Consider the following 19,893-nt stretch of genomic DNA (forward strand, 5'->3'; position numbering starts at 1 on the left):
CCTCACGCGCGTTTCATGCACAATAGAGGATCGCAAGCGTTTCCTGTTGATTTCAATGGGAAACCTCACAAGGCATGCAATGTCTTTAAGGCCCTATTGAAAATAGTGGGCGACGTGTTCTGAGGGATGTGAAAAAAATAGGACATATAGCAGTTTTTTTTTTTTTCTTTAACCTTCACAGCATCGATGTGAGGAAAACCATCACTCGTGCATACAACTACATTCAAAAGAATGTAGTTCATGTTTGCGCGTTTTGTAATTCACAAAACACGTGCGAGTTGTACGCTTGTGTGCATGCAGCCTCAGGGCTTAGTCACACGGGCGAATAGGCACCCATACATGGGCGCCGATGCGCCCGTGTGACTGAGCTCCTATACAGGAAGAAGACAGCCATACTTCAGGACGGACGACTCCCCGTAGCGCAGAAGAAAGAACACATGACCGGCAATGAAGCCGGTCACATGTTCTTTCCTCCGGCGCTGCAGAGAGACGTCCGTCCTGAAGTGCGGCCGTCTCCTTCCTGCAGCAACATAGGCGCCGATGCGCCCATGTGACTAAGCCCTCGGGGGGAAATCTGCACCAACCAGTGTGGTTTTTGATACAGACTTTGCAATACGGATCTCCTGCTGACATTACGCAGCAAATCCACCCCATGTGGACATACCCTGAGGCTAGGTGCACATACTGACCATATTAGAAAAGTTACCGGTGACCTTCCAACTGTTGCAAATAAATACAACCGGTTGCATTAATGCCACAATTTTGTCATGACTCGTGGGCGAACAAAAAGGGGCCATGGCCTTGCTTTGGAGTCTCTAACTCTGGGCAATCAGAAGTGTTGAAAGGGATGGTGCTTCAAAAGCACAGACTTATATCAAATGCTGAGGGGCAAAAGATGAAGTAGTCACCTGTGAGCTCGTGATCACACTCGGGCATGAGCTGACCACAAGCTGGTGATGTACCCAAGTCCTTTGCTTGTCTTTTTGTTCCTAACTTTGGGCAATGATAGAACATGTATTGTTTTGAGATTGCAAACAATTACTGAAAATGTGCTTATTTTAGCTCTCTAATGGCTTACAGTTTTACAAAACTCAGGACAGATCCATAATTCTGCGCAAAACCAACAGCCAAGACCCCGCGCTTGACATTTCATAACATTTTTTGGAATTTACAAAATGCTGCAAAATAAGAATGCTTTCAAAGATAAAAGTGTTAATAGTTTTTATGGTCAATTTACAAACTGAATGCACAAAAGAGAAATCTACAGCAAACCAATATTTGGTGTGACTGCCCTCTGCCTTCAAAATGGCATCAGTTCTTCTAGGGACACTTGCACACAGGTTTTTAAAAGAACTCAGCAGGGAGGTTGTTCCAAACATCTTGGAGAACTAAGCACAGATCTTCTGTGGATGTCGGCTCGCTCAAATCCTTCTGTCTCTTCATGTAATCTCAGACAGACTGGATGATGTTGAGCTCAGGGCTCTGTGGGGCCATATCAGCACTTTCAGGACTCCTTGTTCTTCTTTACAGTGAATGTAGCTGTTAATGATATTGGCTGGATGTTGGGGGTTGTTGTACTTTTGAAAAAAATTTTTACTTTGCAGCATTTTTTTTCCACACCTGCTTAAAACTTTTGCACCGTTCTGTACACAAACAGTACAAAAGAAATCGTTCATTTATAGTTAAAAAAATCTTTAGGTAGAAGCTGCTGTGGTTGCAGTCAAAGATTATGTGGTAACATATCATTTCTTAGAAATCATCTTTTCCCCTTTCTATTAATTCCCGATTTCATAAAGCTTGATGCCCAGCAAATCCTATTAATGACTAGAGATGAGCGAGCATACTTGCTAAGGACAATTACTCAATCGAGCATTGTCCTTAGCAAGTATCTCCCCGCTCGGAAGAAAAGGTTCGGCTGCCGGCGCGGGTGAGAGGTGAGTTGCGGCGGTGAGCAGGTGGGGAGTGGGGGAGAGAGAGATCTCCCCTCCATTCCTCCCCGCTCTTCCCCTCTGCTCCCCGCCCGCCGCCGAATCTTTTCTTTCGAGCGGGCAGGTACTCGCTAAGGGCAATGCTCGATCGAGTAATTGCCCTTAGCGAGTATGCTCGCTCATCTCTATTAATGACCAATATTAAAATTAGACAGTATTATTTCTATGTAAGAGATTACATTTTTGCATAGAAATGACACATTGTAATGTTATGGCCACAGTTTGTTCCACAACACACACATAATACAATAACTTCACATGATAAAATGCTGCCTGCGCTTCTGACACTTTTTTTTAATTGGCTTTAGCGTCAATGAGCCTCATGCTGAACGAGGTGGAGCCGTAGAGACTTCTGCAGAGGATACGGTTTGAGTAGGCAAGGAGGTGTGTGACTTCTGGACTCGTTCCCTAGAAAAACAGAGAGCAGAGTTTTGAACGTGGTCAGCAGTGGGGAGTGACGGGGATCAGTCTGGGTGCCAAGTTTGGACCCCGGAAATTATAATATGACATATGAACATTACACCTCTCACATTGCAGAGACTACTTGCTTGTGCCATGCTGCTGTGATCACAAGACTTTATTAACTAACAAGTTTCATCGACAGAGATACAGATAACTTATAACTCCCTGGTTGGATAAGACGTCCAAATTATCTTAAGATACCTTTACACAGAATGATTATCACCTGACTTCTCGCTGGAAACAGTGAATGTGGGGGATAATTGTAATGTGGCCGCAGAAAGGGCACAGAGCGACAGATCGGGCCGTGTTGGGCTCCGCCTCCCTTCACTTGAATAACTATTGCTTCTGTGTCCATGGGACGGCTGTCGGGTGCATATGTACACGGTTGTCCTGTGTAAAGGTACTTTTAGCCATTTCTGTCTCACTATCTCTCAGCAGGGAGAAAAATTACGTCAGTCCTTTACTAAGTCTCCCACTCTGCCCCATATTGAAATGAATGAAGTGTGCAGCCTGTGAGTAAATCTCATGGCAGATAATTTATACTATATTCCTGCCAATTTCGTGACTTTGGTGGGTAGAACCATGTACTTACTGTAGAACTTTGTCTCTTTCAAAATTTGACAAATAGCGACCTGTTTTTGAAAGAAATGATGTTCTGAAGCAGGTTGCCGTTTTGCCACGTGCGGGTTTGTCAATATTATATCGACCTACGCCAACTGGGTTCTACAAAAGGAAAAGTATTTATGGTTATAAGAAGTAAATACAAGTTCTTTTATGAAAACTATTTTTGAAAGTGTTTTTAAAGACAAATCTTTTTGGACCTACTAGTACAAAGCTCCGGCTCTGTTCATGGTTTTCTGAAGCAACACCAACAGTAAATGTGCCCATTTAATATAGTGAACCACCAGAATTCTGGCACAAGTTGTGCCTTCATATTAGTACAAATCAATTTAGACAAATTTGCTATTGATTTGTGCCAAAAGAATAGATGTTAAAGGGAGCCTGTCCTGAACATCGAACCCCATAAACTAAATTATGGGTCTCAAATGTCAGGAAACAGGGACTTGGGAGCAGCGTTCCTGTGAAGTTAGCAGGCACACACACGGCATGCGTGTTTTCAACCAGCTCTGCGCACACTTTCCAACTGATCTCTATGGTAGAGCATGTGCCCAGAGCGGGCTGAAAAGAGTCACATTGCATGCAAGCGCCAACTTCCTGCTGGATCGGGGCGCCCAGTGAGTATGAAACGCCACTTCTTAGATTCCCCGTTTTACTGACCTTTGAGCTCCATAATGCAGTTCAAGGGGCTCAAAAGTCATGATTGGTTGCCTTTAAGCCTCACTTTTCAAAAGGAGGCAGGATATGAGTAACGTGAGGATTTAGATAGATTTATCAATGGAGACATCTAAAAATAAAAAATAAATTTTTTCAGCAATCTCACTCCAGTAGAAGTAAAACGTTTAGGAACATCTCTAGACATGCAAGAATATGATTAATTTGGCACATTTTGCACTGGAGATGTAAAAAAAAAAAAGCATGCCAGGAAAGTGGCATCAAGAATTCCTCGTATGATAACTTTCTCCCCAATATATTATAGCAATAACCTCTTCCTGATATGTGCCATCGTATGTCGGGTGTTTATGTGGAGTGGGCACAGCAGCCAAGTTCACTACTTCCATGGCAGATGTTGGCTGTCTTTGTAAGCAGACCACAATGCCTGGGATCAGAAATAACTCTGATTCTGGTTATTATCCCTCCACATGCCACTGTCAATACTGAAAGAGGCATTGAAGTGGCCCAAAAGAGAGAGGGGCTTTCTCCATCTCTCGAATGCCCAACCTTCCCATGATGCGATTGCAGGGAGCCATATGGTTACCATGGCGTATCACTACGGTGGGTGGCGTCTTTATTTTTTTACATTTTTTTAAACGTTTCCCAATACTTTATATGGAAACATAAATGGTACCGTTGTAATATATACCACTCATCCCACAACAAACAAGTCCTATCATGCAGCTATGACATTACACTTACAGAACTTCCAAAAAGAATCCTGCATGACTTCATGTCAAATCTCTTAGCAGACGTCAGGAAGGGAGCCGCTGATCTCCGTACAGAAGTAAAGAGCGGCTTTGTTTCGTATGAGCCGGGTCCTAGAGAAATCTATGATAAATCACAAGAAGTAAAATAACCGGCAGTACAAGATTTACATCTCCGAAATGTATATAGAATGTACGACACGTACCCATAATCCACGGCCACACTCACAGCCAGCCTCCTCTCATATACAGTGTAAGGCCACCCTCACACGCTGCGTTAATCGCAGTATGACTCTCCCATCGAAATCAGTGGGGCTCACAGACTTGCGTTCGATCAAGGCACTGGGCTGCGCTTTCCAGCACCGCGATTTTCGAGTGCTGTCTGGGCTATATTTTTTTCCATTTAGTGAACCTTATCACCCATCACGATGCAGGGGTGCGCTAAAACATGGTGCAGCTCAAAGCCAAAGTAAAATGGCGGTGCTTTGCCGCGTTTATGTTTGAGAGTGGCCTAAGTGTATGAGATACAGGGGCAGCTACACTTCAATTCCTTTTCGGCGTGTGATATACATATACTCCCCTGCGACATGTGATGCACGTGTATGCAGCGGGCTAATGAATTGAGCCCACTTGATATGCAGCAGGGCGCTGGCTGGGTTATACAGCTGAAATGTACCTGCAACGGGCAGGATCGGAGATAACTCTGATCCCAGGCAGTTAGCTATGTATATGCAACCCTAAGAGGTTAGACAAAGTGAGGGGGCTCCGTCACGTTGGAAAACTACAACTAGTCCCACAAAAAAGCAAGCTCTAAGGCTAGCTCCACACGGGCGAGAAAGTCGCGTGATTTTCACCTGCTGCGATAGTCAATATAAAAGCAGCATATGACACCAATGATTTACAATGGTTTCATTCCCATCTGCGATGTTTTCACTGATGCGATGTTGAGGGGATGAAAAATCATGGCATGCTCTATCTGGGATGTGCTTTTTTTTTTAATCTCCCATGTATTCCTATGGAGGCTTCTCTCCATCGCAGCGCCACAAATGCGTGTTGCGATTTTAACATTACAAAGTCCCATTGACTTATGCAATAAAAAATCATGCAAATTTGTCACGCGATGTTTATCGTGAGCGGCAGCAATGCGATGCGAGATTATTAGCCCAAAAAAGCATCGCTGACGCTCACAAATCGCAGTGAGTAAAGATGTGTTTTTGCCGTGAAAACTGGGGGAAAAAATACTTGTTCCTTTAAAGTAGTAGTCTAAGAAATGAAAAGATGGCCACCAGCCAATAAGAAACCTATCCTAGAATGAAACTTGAAAGGGGGTGGAGCCTTATACCACACTGTTTGTACCTGCCAGGATTGAACAATCTGGTATTAGACTCCGCCCCCCTCTCAGGTTGGAGAAGTCATCCACATCACAGAGGCAAATAGGGGTGGGGTTATGGAATGAACTCCGGGCAGCCGAGATGGTCTGGCCCACCCAGCAGACTGTTCAACCGCCATAGGCATGCAGCACAGGAAATTTTAAAAGGCGGTGGATGACGGTATGCTCTGTCCAGGAACTATAAGCAGGTACGTTTCGGAATTAGCTTTACATCAGTGTTCTGTAGATGTAGGCGGGTTTAGGTTCTCAGAACTGCTGACATGTTCCCTTTAATGTTGAAAATACATCCGCTATTAAGGGGTTAAAAGTAGATAAAGGTACATACTAGCAAATTTTTACAATGCTAAAAAATCCTTCACGTTCTGCCATTTTCCTACTTCTTCCATCTGTGATACTTATATTGGACGGGACCCGTACCTAAGGGGGCCACAACATACCATCTCCGCTGGGACTCTCAGATACTGAGGAATCACCCCAAACTTTCCGTGTTTCTTTTTCTGCTCATTTTCCAATTCTTCAATAAACGAGTTGACTTTATATTGTCCCGGCTCTGACTGGTAATTGTTCTGTGTATTACATAAAGTCTGGTTGAGTTGACTCATGACATGCAGAACATAGATATAATGTATACGTTATATAGTTTCACATTCTTCGTTTCCTATTACATTTTGATCTCATTTATGAAATTCTACAGAAATGATACTATTTCGCCCACTAATATTAAAGGAGTATTCCCAGCTTAGCTTTTCATAGCCGAGATAAGAAACTGCAGCCATGGTTATTGGCCACCCGGACAGAGGCCAAGGAAAAAGCTGAGCTCTTGGCTGAGCGCTGCTTCCGTAGCTCCCATTCGCTTCAGTGAGAGCTGCAGAAACTGCTCAGCTGCTTCGGACGGGTGGTTGTCACAGAGCGCCGGGTTCACCAACCTTGGCCATGAAAAGTCGAGATGGGAATCCTCCTTTAACCTGCTCTCTCTTTTATGGACAGAAATAGGATGTTTTTAACCATTAGACCAATTTCACATGGGCGAGTGTGATATCAGGCCGTGAAACTCTCCCCAATATCCTGCTTGCCAGCGTGCAATGTCCCTGCAAAGGCGAGGCGTTTTTGTGTTCCGCTGCACATAACTTCGGATAAGTAGTGATTAGAGATGAGCGAGTATACTCGCTAAGGCACATTACTCGAGCGAGTAGTGCCTTAGCCGAGTATCTCCCTGCTCGTCTCTAAAGATTCAGGGGCCGGCGTGGGTGACAGGTGAGTTGCGGCGGGGGCGAGAGAGGGAGAGAGAGATCTCCCCTCCGTTCCTCCCTGCTCTCCCCCGCCGCTCCCCGTCGGCCCCCGAATCTTTAGAGACGAGTGGGGAGATACTCGGCTAAGGCACTACTCGCTCGAGTAATGTGCCTTAGTGAGTATACTCGCTCATCTCTAGTAGTGATCCTTCACCACAGCTAGAAGCCGCAGCAGAGGATTGCAGAGTGTTTCCCATAGTTTTCAATAGGTAAACCTCACATTGCGCTTGCGTGCACCTTGCTTGTTGTGCAATGCTGTGCTGGCTCCTTAAAAAAACAATGGGCATTGCAAAGTGAGCCGTTCCAAGGGAGCGCCCAAACATAGGGCGTGTCACAATTTTTCTCCTGCACCATAATGTGATGCAGAAAAAAAAATGCTCATGTGTATGGCCCTATGTGGTTCATGTTTGTGCAAAATGTGTGCATCTCGCAACGCACAAATCTCACACAATTTTTTTGGACTGTGTGAAAACGACCTTGTGGTTATTATTACAACCCCCATGCTGTTTGTCACCAAGATTTGCTACGGTGCCCATACACATTAAATAAACATTGGTCAAACCCACTACTTTCGGTGAGACCGACCAACCATCTCATGTGTATGGAGGTGTCCTGACTCTTCCCTGACAGAAGATTCTGAGCATGTTGGATTTCCACATCCCCAATCCTTTGTTTTCAGGGGAGGTAATCCTTTGGCAAAGCTGTCTGGTAGCAGCTTATTCCCTTACTCATAAACCCTTAGCCTAGCGTGTGCAGGAGATAAGCCGCTGCCACAGGTATCTGTCGGTGACTTATTCCCGAATCCTCATTAAGAACACATGCATGCTTGGTAAGGCTGAGGTTGCGTGTGTATGAGAGGTTGGGGGAAGAGCTGTTGGATGAACGATTGTTCTTCCAACATCTATCTAATGTGTATGGGAACCTTAAGGGTGTATTCACACAGGCGAGATTTCCTCACGAGTTCTGTCCGTGTTTGAGATGGACAGAATTTGCAATGAAAAGAGCCCAGTTATTTGAATGTGTGTTTTCACAAGAGTAATTTTTCTTTTGATGGTCCGAATTTGAAAAATTGCAGCTTGTCCTATTTTTAGTCAGTTCTTGTTCCAGCATCGCCCATTATTTGCTACGGCAGCAGAAGAAAAAATGTATCACACTTGTAGGCCATGGAATTTGTATGCAAGTGCAATGCGTTTATTATCATCTTAAGTATCAGTAACCCATATGATATTTTTTCGGTCATGAAAAACGCATGTGCATAGTTCGTTTTTAACACCAAAATGGTGTTAAAGTGCAGAAAAAAAAAAAAAGAGTGGAATATAGATCAGATTCTCACGTACATCGAACTCACCCGTGTGAATACAACCTCAGAGTACTGTCCAGTATCATGCAGGCGGGGTTTAACACTGCACATCTGCCACTGTTTGCATCATTACACTACAGTTTACATAGTAACATAGTAACATAGTATGTAAGGCTGAATGAAGACAATGTCCATCTAGTCCAGCCTGTCTATCCTCCTGTGTTGATCCAGAGGAAGGCAAAAAAAAACCATGGCCAGAAGCCAATTAGCCCTTTGGGGCTTTTGACATTATTGTGCTGACCCACAGGACATACAGAATGTATTGGTAAACCAAAAAGCTTCCCCTTTCTAGCTTTCTATATGTGATCCTACTTACAGGTGTAGCAAAGTATCCATATGGGATGGGCTCTGATCGCGATCCAGTGAACAAGTCATAAGGTCCTCTTTTACCCACAAAATGTTTTAAGATTTCGTCTGTGGGGGACTTGATGTTGTAGGTTCCTGGTCCCGGGTCACATCCCTGGAAGATGAAACTCACATGAAGAGACAGGCAAATTAGAAACGGTCCCTCTGCTGACACAGGCACTCACAACGCTGGCTGCTGTGGAACATTTACGCGTTTCGCTATACATGATGCCTTTGGAGCTTGCAGACTTTGAAGCCCTTTCTTCTATTAAGGCATAAGGGTTCCCGCCTTTTCCATAAGTTCCAACTCCTGGGTTACTGTTCTGCAATGAGGACACAGAAGCAGCCATATTGGTTACATATATAATACTACACTGCTGTACAGAGAATTAAGTTTAAAGACATTAAGCATAAAAGGACCATTAAAGTTGTCCCCCCTGTTTACACAAAGGGTCACTTAACATGAAATATAGACTGGTTTCCTTTCATCCAGTTATGTAATCCGATGTTAACTGATGTTGGATTGTGTGGGGTTAGTAGGAAACGGACTTGGAAACTGAGCATGATCCGTTAATGGTGGGTGCCGGATGTAAAATACAGCCAATACTAGGACACGGCGACCGGGATCAGAGATAACTCCAATCCCAGTGGTTAGCCATTTAGATGCCACGGGTAAGCCGACCACAGCATTTAAATGGCTGGACAGTGGGAGGGGGCTCCCTCTGTTCCCTGATCCCCCTGCAACAAACTGGGTCTCAAAATATGCAACAAAATCAATGTTTTTCTTTTTTCTTTCTTTCTTTTTTAACTTCAACTAAATTTAGCTAAACTAGTTCCAATAACAAAAACTATCCGAATTTAATGTTTTGTAATCGTACTGAGCCATAGAATTCCCGCTGAAAACAAAACGATAAGATTGGGCGAGTGTTGTGCGTTTTCAGTCACACAAATATAAACCCCATTCTTTTGATGCTTTCCCGCATGGCACCACGATGTGATGCTATGTGGGAAACAAATCGCGGCATGTTCTATCTGGCTGCGTGATCTCGCATCATAGCCCCATTGTTTTCAATGGAGCCGGCGGCGGCAGCACTGGCCCCATTGAAAGCAATAAGGGTGTAAGGAGAATTTATGTGTATACCAAGGGAAAGACAATCAGATCTCGTGTAGAAGTCTGGGCTCAGGAGAAATATAAATCACACCAGCCGGTTGCCGTATCAAATGATTTCTAATGTATTCAAAGATGCATGTGGTTTATATACCATAAATGACATCACAGGAAAAGTACACACCTCCAAGATTACTAAGAATACATGACAGGCTACAACTAAAATGATTAACATAAATTACAGCTTTAGGCCTCGGTTACATGGGCGTTTTTCCCCGCGATTTGCGGATCGCATGACGGATGCGCATCCACAAACGGCGTGACCGGGGCCGAAAAATCGCCCGAAAAATCTGCTCCTAGCCACATTTCATTAGAAACGGACCAGAGCAGTGCAGCACTGTCCAGCGCATTGAATTCAATGGAGCCGGCAATACAGCCGTTCCCGAAAATTCATCGTGCGGTTGCCAGCAGCCCATTGCTTTCAATGGAGCCGGCTGTATTGCCGGCTCCATTGAATTCAATGGGCAAACATCATTCTTCTCTGCCACAGCTGTTACAGCTGTGGCAGAGAAGAATGATTTGTCTTCTATATGTTCTCAATGCGGTCGGCGCTGCTGCCGTCGGCCCCATTGAGCGCATATAGAGAAGAGAACAGGAATCGCAGATCGCAGATAGGTGCAATCTGCGATTTCTGTTCTATTATTTAACGGACGAGCGCATAAGAAGCGCTCATGTGTCCGATACCATTGCAAAGCAATGGTTCTATAACATCGCAGATCTCACGGAAAAATCGCCCGTGTGACCGAGGCCTTAAGGTGTTACTATAACATACAATGAAACCGTTATGAATTCAGTGAAAAGGAATGCAAGGGGGGAGCGTGGCTGTGATAGCTGAAGTGATGCAAGGCTGTTTTCCCATGAATCCCTTGGTATTTCACATGGTGGGGAGCGCATTATGAGGGCGGCCCCATATCACGCTCAATTGTGTGAAGTTAGCCTTAGGGTGATAGTCATGACATATACACATTGCCGTCGACTGCACTGAGCGACAATGTGATATACAGATATACAGATTTCACAGCAGCACATGTAGTACACCACTCCTGTGGTAAGACCTATTGTGGATGCAACAGCCACAGGGATCTGAAATCGCTTGCCTATTGGTGTCACATGGTTTTCAACAGAAGTAAAAACCAAGCGACTGTCAGGCCGTCTCAATGTTTCAGCAACTCCTGTTTACTGTGAATAGAGGCGGGCGGCTACAACAATCCCCGGCCACTCTGCCTCCATTCACTTAAACGTCTCTCACTCTTGTGTAAAGCACAGGAGCAATAGTCGGGCAGCAGTCCATTGGAAGGCTGTTGGGCGCCTATGTGCCGACAGTCATCCTGTCTGAAGGGACTTTAAAGTTAACATGTCATTATTTCCCCCAAACGCAAACACTGTAAAAACCTCCCCAAAAATGGTGCATTTTTTCCATTTCACACTATCTAAAAACTTTTAAAACTTTTTCAGTACTTTTGGCAAAAACCAAACAAAACATATCAGCACTAACTATCAAGCATGGTGGTGGAGGGGTGGCGAATTGGGCTTGTTTTGCAGTCACAGGACTCGGGCACCTTGCAGATAACCATGAACCCCTTTGTATACCAAAGTATTCTGGATAGAGATGAGCGAACGTACTCGTTTAGGGCGATTTCGCAATCGAGCAGCGCTTTTTTCGAGTAACTGACTACTCGGGCAAAAAGATTCGGGGGGCGCCAGGGGTGAGCGGGGGGGGGGGGGTTGCAGAGGGAAGTGTGGGGGGGGGGGGGGAGAGAGAGAGCTCCCCCCTGTTCCCCACTGCTGCCCCCCGCTCCACCCTGCCCCCCCTCCCGGCGCCACCCGAATCTTTTCGCCCGAGTAGTCAGTTACTCTGAAAAAGCGGTGCTCGATTGCGAAATCGCCCTAAACGAGTACGTTCGCTCATCTCTAATTCTGGAGTCAAATTTGAGGCCATCTATCCAAAAGTTAAAGCTTGGCTGAAACTGCGTAATGCGACCAGACAATGATCCCAAGCACACCCGCTAATCTACATCAGAACAGCTGGAAAAGAAAAGAATGAAGGTGTTGCAAAGGCCCAAAGTCCAGACCTCAACCCAATTGATATGCCGTGGTGGGACCTGTGTATAAACGAATACCCACAATCCTCAATGAACTGAAGCAACATTGTAAAGACAAGTGGGCCAAAGTGTCTCCAGAACGATGTGAGATACTGATAAAGTCATATAGAAAACAACTGCTTCAAACTATTGCTGCAAGCTATTGAATCATGGGGTGCACTTACTTTCTCACACATGGGTTCTGCATTTTGGCCTAGTTTTCATTAATTAAATAATGAAGCGGTGTAATTTGTCGCATGTTGTTCATCTGAAGTTGTATTGTATGACTTTCAAAGGATCAGATGTGTTTCTTATTATGCCCTAATCCGTAAAACCATAGTATTCAAATAGGGTATACTTGTTTTTTCTCTCGACTGTATATACTATATAGAAAGCCCTGAGCAGTAAACAAACGTAGCAGCTAGAGATGAGCGAGCACGTTCGGTTAAGGCAGATACTCGAGCGAGCATTAACCGAGCGTGCTCGCTCATCTCTAGTAGCAGCCATCTTGTCCATTGGGAAGATTACAATACAAAATAGTCTGGAATACATTGCAGATGCCTTACCGTTTTATCTTCCTTGAACCGTACGTCTCTGGCGCTGCACACCCCCCGTACGCTACATGGTTTCTCCTCCATTAATTCCACAAATGACTTTATATTGTATCGTCCTGGTCCCATGTTCTGTTTCTGTGGTAACAGAGTAGCATCCAAGATGTCAAACAATAAGTTAAAAGGGGTTGGCCGGGACTTTTACGATTGATGACCTATCCTCAAGAGAAGTCATCAACAGTTGATTGATGTCTGTTGCTTGTTGTCACTGCCAATCAGCTGATAGCCAGGTCAGGTGTCAGTGCAGAGAGCGCTGTCAACATTGCAGAGGCTTGGTTAGGTACTACGGACACAACTCTCATTTAATTCAATGGGATCTGTGTCTCTAGTACTATATCAGGTTGCCGCAATATGAACAATGCTAATTGCTTCCTGCACTGTCCGCATGACAGTGGGTCCAGCAATCAGATGATCGGCAGGGATCCAGAATGGCGGATCCCCTCTGATTAACTATTGATGACCAATCCTGAGGATAGGTCATCAATAGTAAAAATTACAAAAGTCCCGGACAGTCCCCTTTAATGCTGACTAGAATGTTATAACTACATGTAATATTCATGTCTCACCAGCAGGCGGTTCCTCTCCCAGGTGTCTCTGTACAGAAGATGAGGTATTTCTGTCAATCTTTCTGTTTCTTCTGCTCTGTTCCATCCGGGTGTAGACGCATTTCTCTGAAGAACAGAAGGACTGAAATCGCCAGGGGCTGCTTCGTACGTCCCGGGACCCAAACGTCTTTGCTGCATTAGATTCAACACTCAGGTTACAACAAGGTGATAAAACGGCCCCGGCATGTCATTTTTACAGGTTTTGTTGTACCCATGGGGGCCCCGTAGCAAAACTGTGAAAGTTACGGGATAATCTACTTGACTGCACAGCAATTGTACAAACGGTGATGTCATAGAGAGATAATTTACACATGATATCATAGCAAAGGAATAAGTCAAGGGGCTTTATTCTGCAGCGCTGCATTAGAAGCCCGGCGCAGGTGATCAGTTATCGGAAGACAGCCAGGTACTTGCTCTAAGAGTGGAGACCGGAGAGACCTTCGATTCCCGCTATTTAACCCTTGACACAATGCGGTCATCGGACCCCCGGACCTCACCTTTTTTCCTTTACTACATAAAAAGAAACATATGTGGTATCGCTGTGTTTGTAATAACCCAGAGAAAAAAAGTTAGTACCTTATTTAACCTGCACAGTGCACATCGTGAAAAAAAAAAATACAAAAAACATGGGTAAATTAGCAAATTTTGCCCAACCCGCCTTGCAAAAAACTGAATAAAAAGTGATCAAAACACTGCATGGATCAAGAAATGGTACCAATAAAAAGTACAACTAACCCCACCGCCCCAGAAAAAACCCCACACATAACACCCTTGACAACAAAAAAAAGACACATTTTAGGGGTCTTTGAATACAGTGATAAACAAAAAAAGTGTTTTTTTAATGTACATAAATAGCAAAACATAAAAAACTGCATAAACTTGGTATTGCAGAACTCGTGCTGACCCAGAGAAAAATATCATCACGTTATTTATTTTGCGCACTGAATGCCGTAAAAATGAAATCCAAAAAACACATGGCAGAATTTATTTTTTTTATGCAATCCCCCTAAGAAAAATTAATAAAAGTTATACAGTACATTATATGTACCCAAAAATGATGCCATCAGAAAATACAAAGTGTCTCCCTAAAAAACAAGCCCTCATATGGCTGCGTCGATGGAAAGATTAAAAAGTTATGGCTCCGGGAATGCAATGATGAAAAAAAAATGAAAAATGAGCTGGTCAGTAAGACGCTATCAGGCTTCGTCAGTAAGGGGTTAACTGGGGCCACTTATTGTCTCTGATCTCTCTTGGCATAGTTACTCACTAGTTCGGAGGTTGCCCTCTTGGAGTATGACACTTGTGTGTAGGTGCCAGGCTTCTTGGATCTGGGATATACTGCTGACACGTCAAATCTGCAAGATAAAGTACAGGATGCAAACGTGGCTGTGGATGTAAAAGCTCGCATCTAAGGGCTCTTTCACACAAGCGTAGATCGGCTCGCCGTTTTCACATTAACATCCAAGGTCGGTAAAATGAGTACCCGGGGGGGGGGGGGGGGGTAATAAATAAATTACCTGAAAGCTCTACGTTGGTGCTGTACAAATAACAACCCATTTAGGATTTGGGGAGCATTTTGACTGTCTTACACGAATCACTAGTCCTGTATTACAGCGATGGTTAACCCAGAAGCTACAAAATTGACACTATGTTATATAATAAAGTCTACATGCATGGAACCATTGAGAGTCTTCTGATGGTGCCCGGTCCCCCTGCTCTCCACTTCCATCCAGGTACAGTGGGGTGCCAATTACCGTCTGGATGTTATCGCTGCCGTACGAAGTGGACAGCAGGGGGGACTGGGTGAGATATAGCTGATCGCATGTCACACGGGATCGGCTAGTAATTGGCTGCAGTAGTTATAACCAAGCCCAATCTAATAGTATAAGTTTCTGGGGGGAATAATGTAGGGGATGGGCCCTGTTGGAGTGGCGGGGATTGGATGAGATGGGGCTTTTCTCATGTTTCTATATGGTGCCCAGCAGAATTCATTTCCTTTGCCTGGACTAGAATGGGATACTTGCCTTTTTTTTAAAAAAAAACAAAAAAAAAAATCCCTTCATGACCTGTGCACTGATGCCTCTCCTTACTGTGTAGCCCATAGAACACTGCCAAATCAATAAAACAGAGGCCGTACATGCCTCTTGTACAGCTGTGTTTGGGCATCAAGGGTGAAACCAAAGTGGCAAGCTGTTTGCCTAAGCCATTGAGGCCAACAGCGCCCCCTCCAGTAGTGACCTTTGATGTGCCCTATGCAGCTGCACAAGTTGCAGATGCCCTGAACCCGACCCCGTTTGTGAGTACACCACTCACATACACCCTACCAAACCTATCTATTGCATATGTCTCCTGCCCCAATTCTGCCCCCCACTACTCTATCATCTTTCTGACTCCAGTGCTCTATGGGGGTCACATAGAGTCACACAACCAGATCACCCCTGGCTCTGCCTAAAATAATACGGTCATATGGATAAGTCCCATGACAATATTATTTCTGCCTGGACTCCCTTTTGAGGGCAGTTAAGGAAACTCTCCCATTTTGGGACAACATTTTGTCTGGGGACTGGAGGGGGTATATGACCTATAGTTTATCTTCTCTTCTGTCCCCCTGTTCTGCCAGTTTGAGGGCCCAGTTTTCACGAGGCCAAGGTGTTCACTGTCACTTTCTAACTATCTAATACACACTATGCACTGCTCTGTGATTGGCTGTGCTGATCGTTTGAGTAGCTCTGACCAATCAGAGAGCAGGTATAATGCAATGGTAGTCTAACACTATTAGGTAGTCTAAAGATCACATCAGCCATCTCAGATGGTCGGGACCTGGAATTGGTGGAATGAAGGGTCGGCAGAGAAGATCAACCCCAAAACAGGAGGGTCACTTTAAGCCAGCAATAAATGCAAAACTTTAAAGGGGTTTTCCAGGTAAATACTATTGTAGGCCTACCCTTCAATAGTTGATCGACTGGGGTCCACCGCTTGGGATCCCAGCTGATCGAGCACCTACTTTTCACTGTCACAACACTCAGGGGTACAGAGTAGAAGCGGTTAGCTCTGATCCCGTGTAGCTAACAACACTCACTCATTAAAATTAATGACAGCTGCGCCTGCAATTACCAGCACCAGCCACTACACAGGAGTCAGAGCTAACTGCTTCTGTTTTGTACCCCCGTGAGTTGTGGTGCTAACAACAGATGTCCGATCTGCTGATTGGCTGGGGCTCTGCATGGCGGACTCCAGACTATCAACTGTTGATGACCTATCCTGAGGATGGATCATCAATAGTATTTGCCTGGAAAATCCCTTAAAAGTGACTATGACCACAATGTAACCTGCGCTCTATGCAAATGACAAAGAGATAAGATGTCTAACATTTGCTTCCCTGTGCTGACCGAAAAAATAAGTAAATAGCAGTTAGGCCGTACGCTCCTGAACACCTGTCCCCACTGGAGAATCATTACGACTATGTTGAAACTCAGTATAAGGCCTCTTTCACACAGCCGTAGGCGTTTTTACCTGTGCCCGCTGGTGCCGTAAAAATGCTCGAATGGGGGCACAAATCTAAGGTTTGGCATGGACCTCGGCGCATATATGCCTCCTCTCTCCTTCCCTCCGTCTGTTTGCAATGGGTGGAGGGGCGGAGCAAAGAACCACTCCTCCCCTGCAGCCAGCAATGGGAGGGGTGGAGCCTCCCATTGCAAACAGCTGGAGGGAAGGAAGGGAGGAGGAGAGAAGAGGGAGGGAGATTAGTAGTCACGCTGCTGAAGTCCCTCCCACCTCCCTTCTACGGCCGCTGTCATTGGCTCCCATAGGAGCCCATGCAGCGGCCGATGTATTCTGGCAAGAAAGATAGTTCCAGGACTATCTTTTCGGCCCAGCGTGAAAGCGCCTGATGCTATATTTGCCCGGCCATTGGAATCCAATGCATCAGATCATAGCGTATATCAGCCGTCCATGAAAACGGCGGCTGATATATGCTTGTGTAAAAGAGCCCTAAGGCTGCATGCCCACTAATGGGTTAGATTCCGCATGCAGGATCCTGCTGTGGAATCCGGCCCTGGCAGGCAGCGGCATCCGTGAGTACCTGCTTTACTTGATCCTCATCTGTACTGCGGATGGCTCGCCATTGGACTTGTGTAGTACAGATTTTTTTTTTTTAAACTCCTGCTTATCCTGCGGAATTTGCGGCCCGTCCGCAATGTCAACTGCAGACGAGCCGCGGGTCAGACGGCTTTCATTGACTTCAATGGAAGCTGTCCGTACGGACAGCGCAGGAAAATGCAGCATGCTGTGGTTTCTCATCTACGAATGGAAACCGCAATTGGTTTCCGCTTGTGTGCATGAAGAATCACTTCAGTAGAGCATACGATGGGCGGTATTTGCTGCGGAATCCGAAGACTGTCGTTTGCTTCAAATTCGCCCGTGTGCATTCAGCCTAAGGCCTCATTCACACGAGCGTTGCGTCTTCATGCTGGCCACATTGCGGCCGAAAAACCGGTGAACTGGAAAAAGCTGTGACCCATTTCCCCGACCATTCACACGTGTGGCTGCGGTGTATTAGCCGCAGCCTCAGCCTGGAAACCCTTCGGTGGGCATAAATTCTCGGAATGACTTCTAACGGCTCAATAGAGCCAGCTGTGAGCTTTTCCCTGCGCTGGACACAGCTAAACTCCCTCCCCCTCCTTTTTCGGCAGCTCCCATAGAAGCCTATGCGAGCCGCCGGCGTATATCGGCCGAAAGATAGAGCAAGACCTATCTTTTCCAGCTGCGTATAAATTCAATCTTTTCTGATGTGTCGTTTTTATTTCGTTAAAAATCGTTCCTCTGAGTGAATGCCTTGGAATCCAATGCTTCCGATGGTCGCAAATAGATTAGATGCGTAAAAACACGTGCGTGAATGAGGCCTAAGGGCGCATGGAATAAATCACATTGATTTTAATGGGTTTGTTCACATGCGCCAATATTCCTGCGCATTTCGGTCCTACAAACCCCCCCCCCCCCCCAAAAAAAAAACAAAACCCTGCATGCTCTATATTTCTGTGCCCTAAAGGTTCCCATAGAAGTCAGTGCAGGGTGCACGCAATACACCAGGACATATGTGAAACGCTGCGTAATTGCGCAGTAAAGAGAACACATCTGGAACTCATTAGACTAATTAGCCATTTCAATCAGTACGTATTTCTTTGCCACACGCAACTGAACATGACTTCCAAGCGCTACAAGTACCGTAAAATTCACCGATGTGCGCGCAAAAAAAAAACTGTTCATTCCAGAACTTCCGTCGGCGTGAAGGCGCCCTCAGTGAATATTTCCATCTCTGCTTGGCAGATTAGTTTTTATTGCTTTATAGAACAGTCAGCTCCTTGGAGCAGCACAGGTCACACTGCTCCACCGACACAGATGGACGCATAAGAGAAGGAGAGAAGAAAGGCACCATAATAAACCGAGCACACTGCAGTGCAGGAGGGGCGCACACAGGGACTCCTCGCTAACTGGGAGAGACCTCAGTACGCCCCGGCCTCCCCTCCGGGAGGGTGTTGTACCTGACGCTCTGGCAACCAAAAGGAGACCCTGTAAACCTCTTCCCAGCCATTCTGTGCTCTGGTCGCTATAGCAACCGAGACGCTTGTCATACCGCGGAGCTCTACCTGCCACGTGACAACAGCCTGCAGCCAATCACCGGCGTGACCATGTGACGTAACAGGTTTGTGAAACGCATGCGCCTTCTCACCCGAGATGTTTTCTTAAAGAGCCCGCAGCGTTCTCCCACGTGGAGCCCTTGTAGTTATTTGCACTAAGTTCATCAAATGCGTCCCTGTGATATAATAAAACACTAAACAGCTGATTACACGAAGCCCAGCACAGCGGGGATGAACAGAGGACACGGGGAATGGCTTCTTTATTGCAGGCACTCAGATTTATTGCAGGCACTCAGATTTGCCTCCTTATTTTAACCTCTTAGTAACCAAGCTTTTTTCATTTTTTTTACTGCCCCCTTTTAAAAAAAATCGTAGCTCCTTTTATTTCTCCATCGACGTATCTGTATGAGGGCTTGTTTTTTGCCGGACGAGTTGTATTATTCAGTATAATGAAAACAAAGGTTTGGTCCGGTGTTAGCCAGTAGAGCAAAATGTGATTGTTCCCAGCAAGAGAGATTGAGTAATCTTATAGATATGATACCTTTTAATGGCTAACAAAAATACATGATGTTATAGCGAGCTTGCGAACCTCTCAGGCTCTTCGTCAGGCTTTTTAGCCCGAGAGGTTCGCAAGCTCGCTGTAACATGTATTTTTGTTAGCCATTAAAAGGTATCATATCTACAAGATTACTTGGTTTCTCTTGCTGGGAACAATCACATTTTTTAGTATTACTATTTAATGTACCCTTTAATGTACTGAAAAACGTTTAAAAAATTCTGAGCGGAGAGAAATGGAAAAAAAAAATGCATCTTTTAGTGCATCTTGCTTCTACGGCACGAAAACTGCAACAAAAATGACACGATAACTTTATTCTACGGGTCAGTACGATTACTACGATACCAAACATAATTTTTTTTT

General features: G+C 45.1%; 1 protein-coding gene across 1 annotated transcript; it reads right to left on the minus strand.

The window, feature by feature from the left end:
* Positions 1–449: 449 nt before the first annotated feature.
* On the minus strand, positions 450–18,965 carry CIMAP2 (ciliary microtubule associated protein 2). Its single transcript, XM_066597521.1, has 10 exons — positions 18,879–18,965; positions 14,606–14,693; positions 13,300–13,470; positions 12,689–12,811; positions 9,059–9,196; positions 8,845–8,988; positions 6,317–6,445; positions 4,485–4,613; positions 3,043–3,173; positions 450–2,396 (listed from the first exon to the last, which is right to left on the minus strand). The coding sequence occupies exons 1-10, from the start codon at positions 18,926–18,928 to the stop codon at positions 2,309–2,311; spliced, it is 1,191 nt and encodes a 396-aa protein (XP_066453618.1). The 5' UTR covers positions 18,929–18,965; the 3' UTR covers positions 450–2,308.
* Between the last annotated feature and the right edge of the window lie 928 nt (positions 18,966–19,893).

This window comes from Eleutherodactylus coqui, chromosome 3 (assembly GCF_035609145.1).
Source record: "Eleutherodactylus coqui strain aEleCoq1 chromosome 3, aEleCoq1.hap1, whole genome shotgun sequence".
Taxonomy (NCBI): Eukaryota; Metazoa; Chordata; class Amphibia; order Anura; family Eleutherodactylidae; genus Eleutherodactylus; species Eleutherodactylus coqui.

What these genes read in the sequence shown, in the direction of transcription:
- CIMAP2 (XM_066597521.1), bottom strand. Translation starts at nt 18,928, where the DNA reads ATGGCTGGGAAGAGGTTTACAGGGTCTCCTTTTGGTTGCCAGAGCGTC. An exon ending in GGGAGAGGAACCGCCTGCTG is followed by an intron (nt 12,812 to 13,299) that starts GTGAGACATGAA and finishes CTGTTACCACAG; the next exon opens with AAACAGAACATGGGACCAGG. An exon ending in GGATTCTTTTTGGAAGTTCT is followed by an intron (nt 3,174 to 4,484) that starts GTAAGTGTAATG and finishes TTCCTTTTGTAG; the next exon opens with AACCCAGTTGGCGTAGGTCG.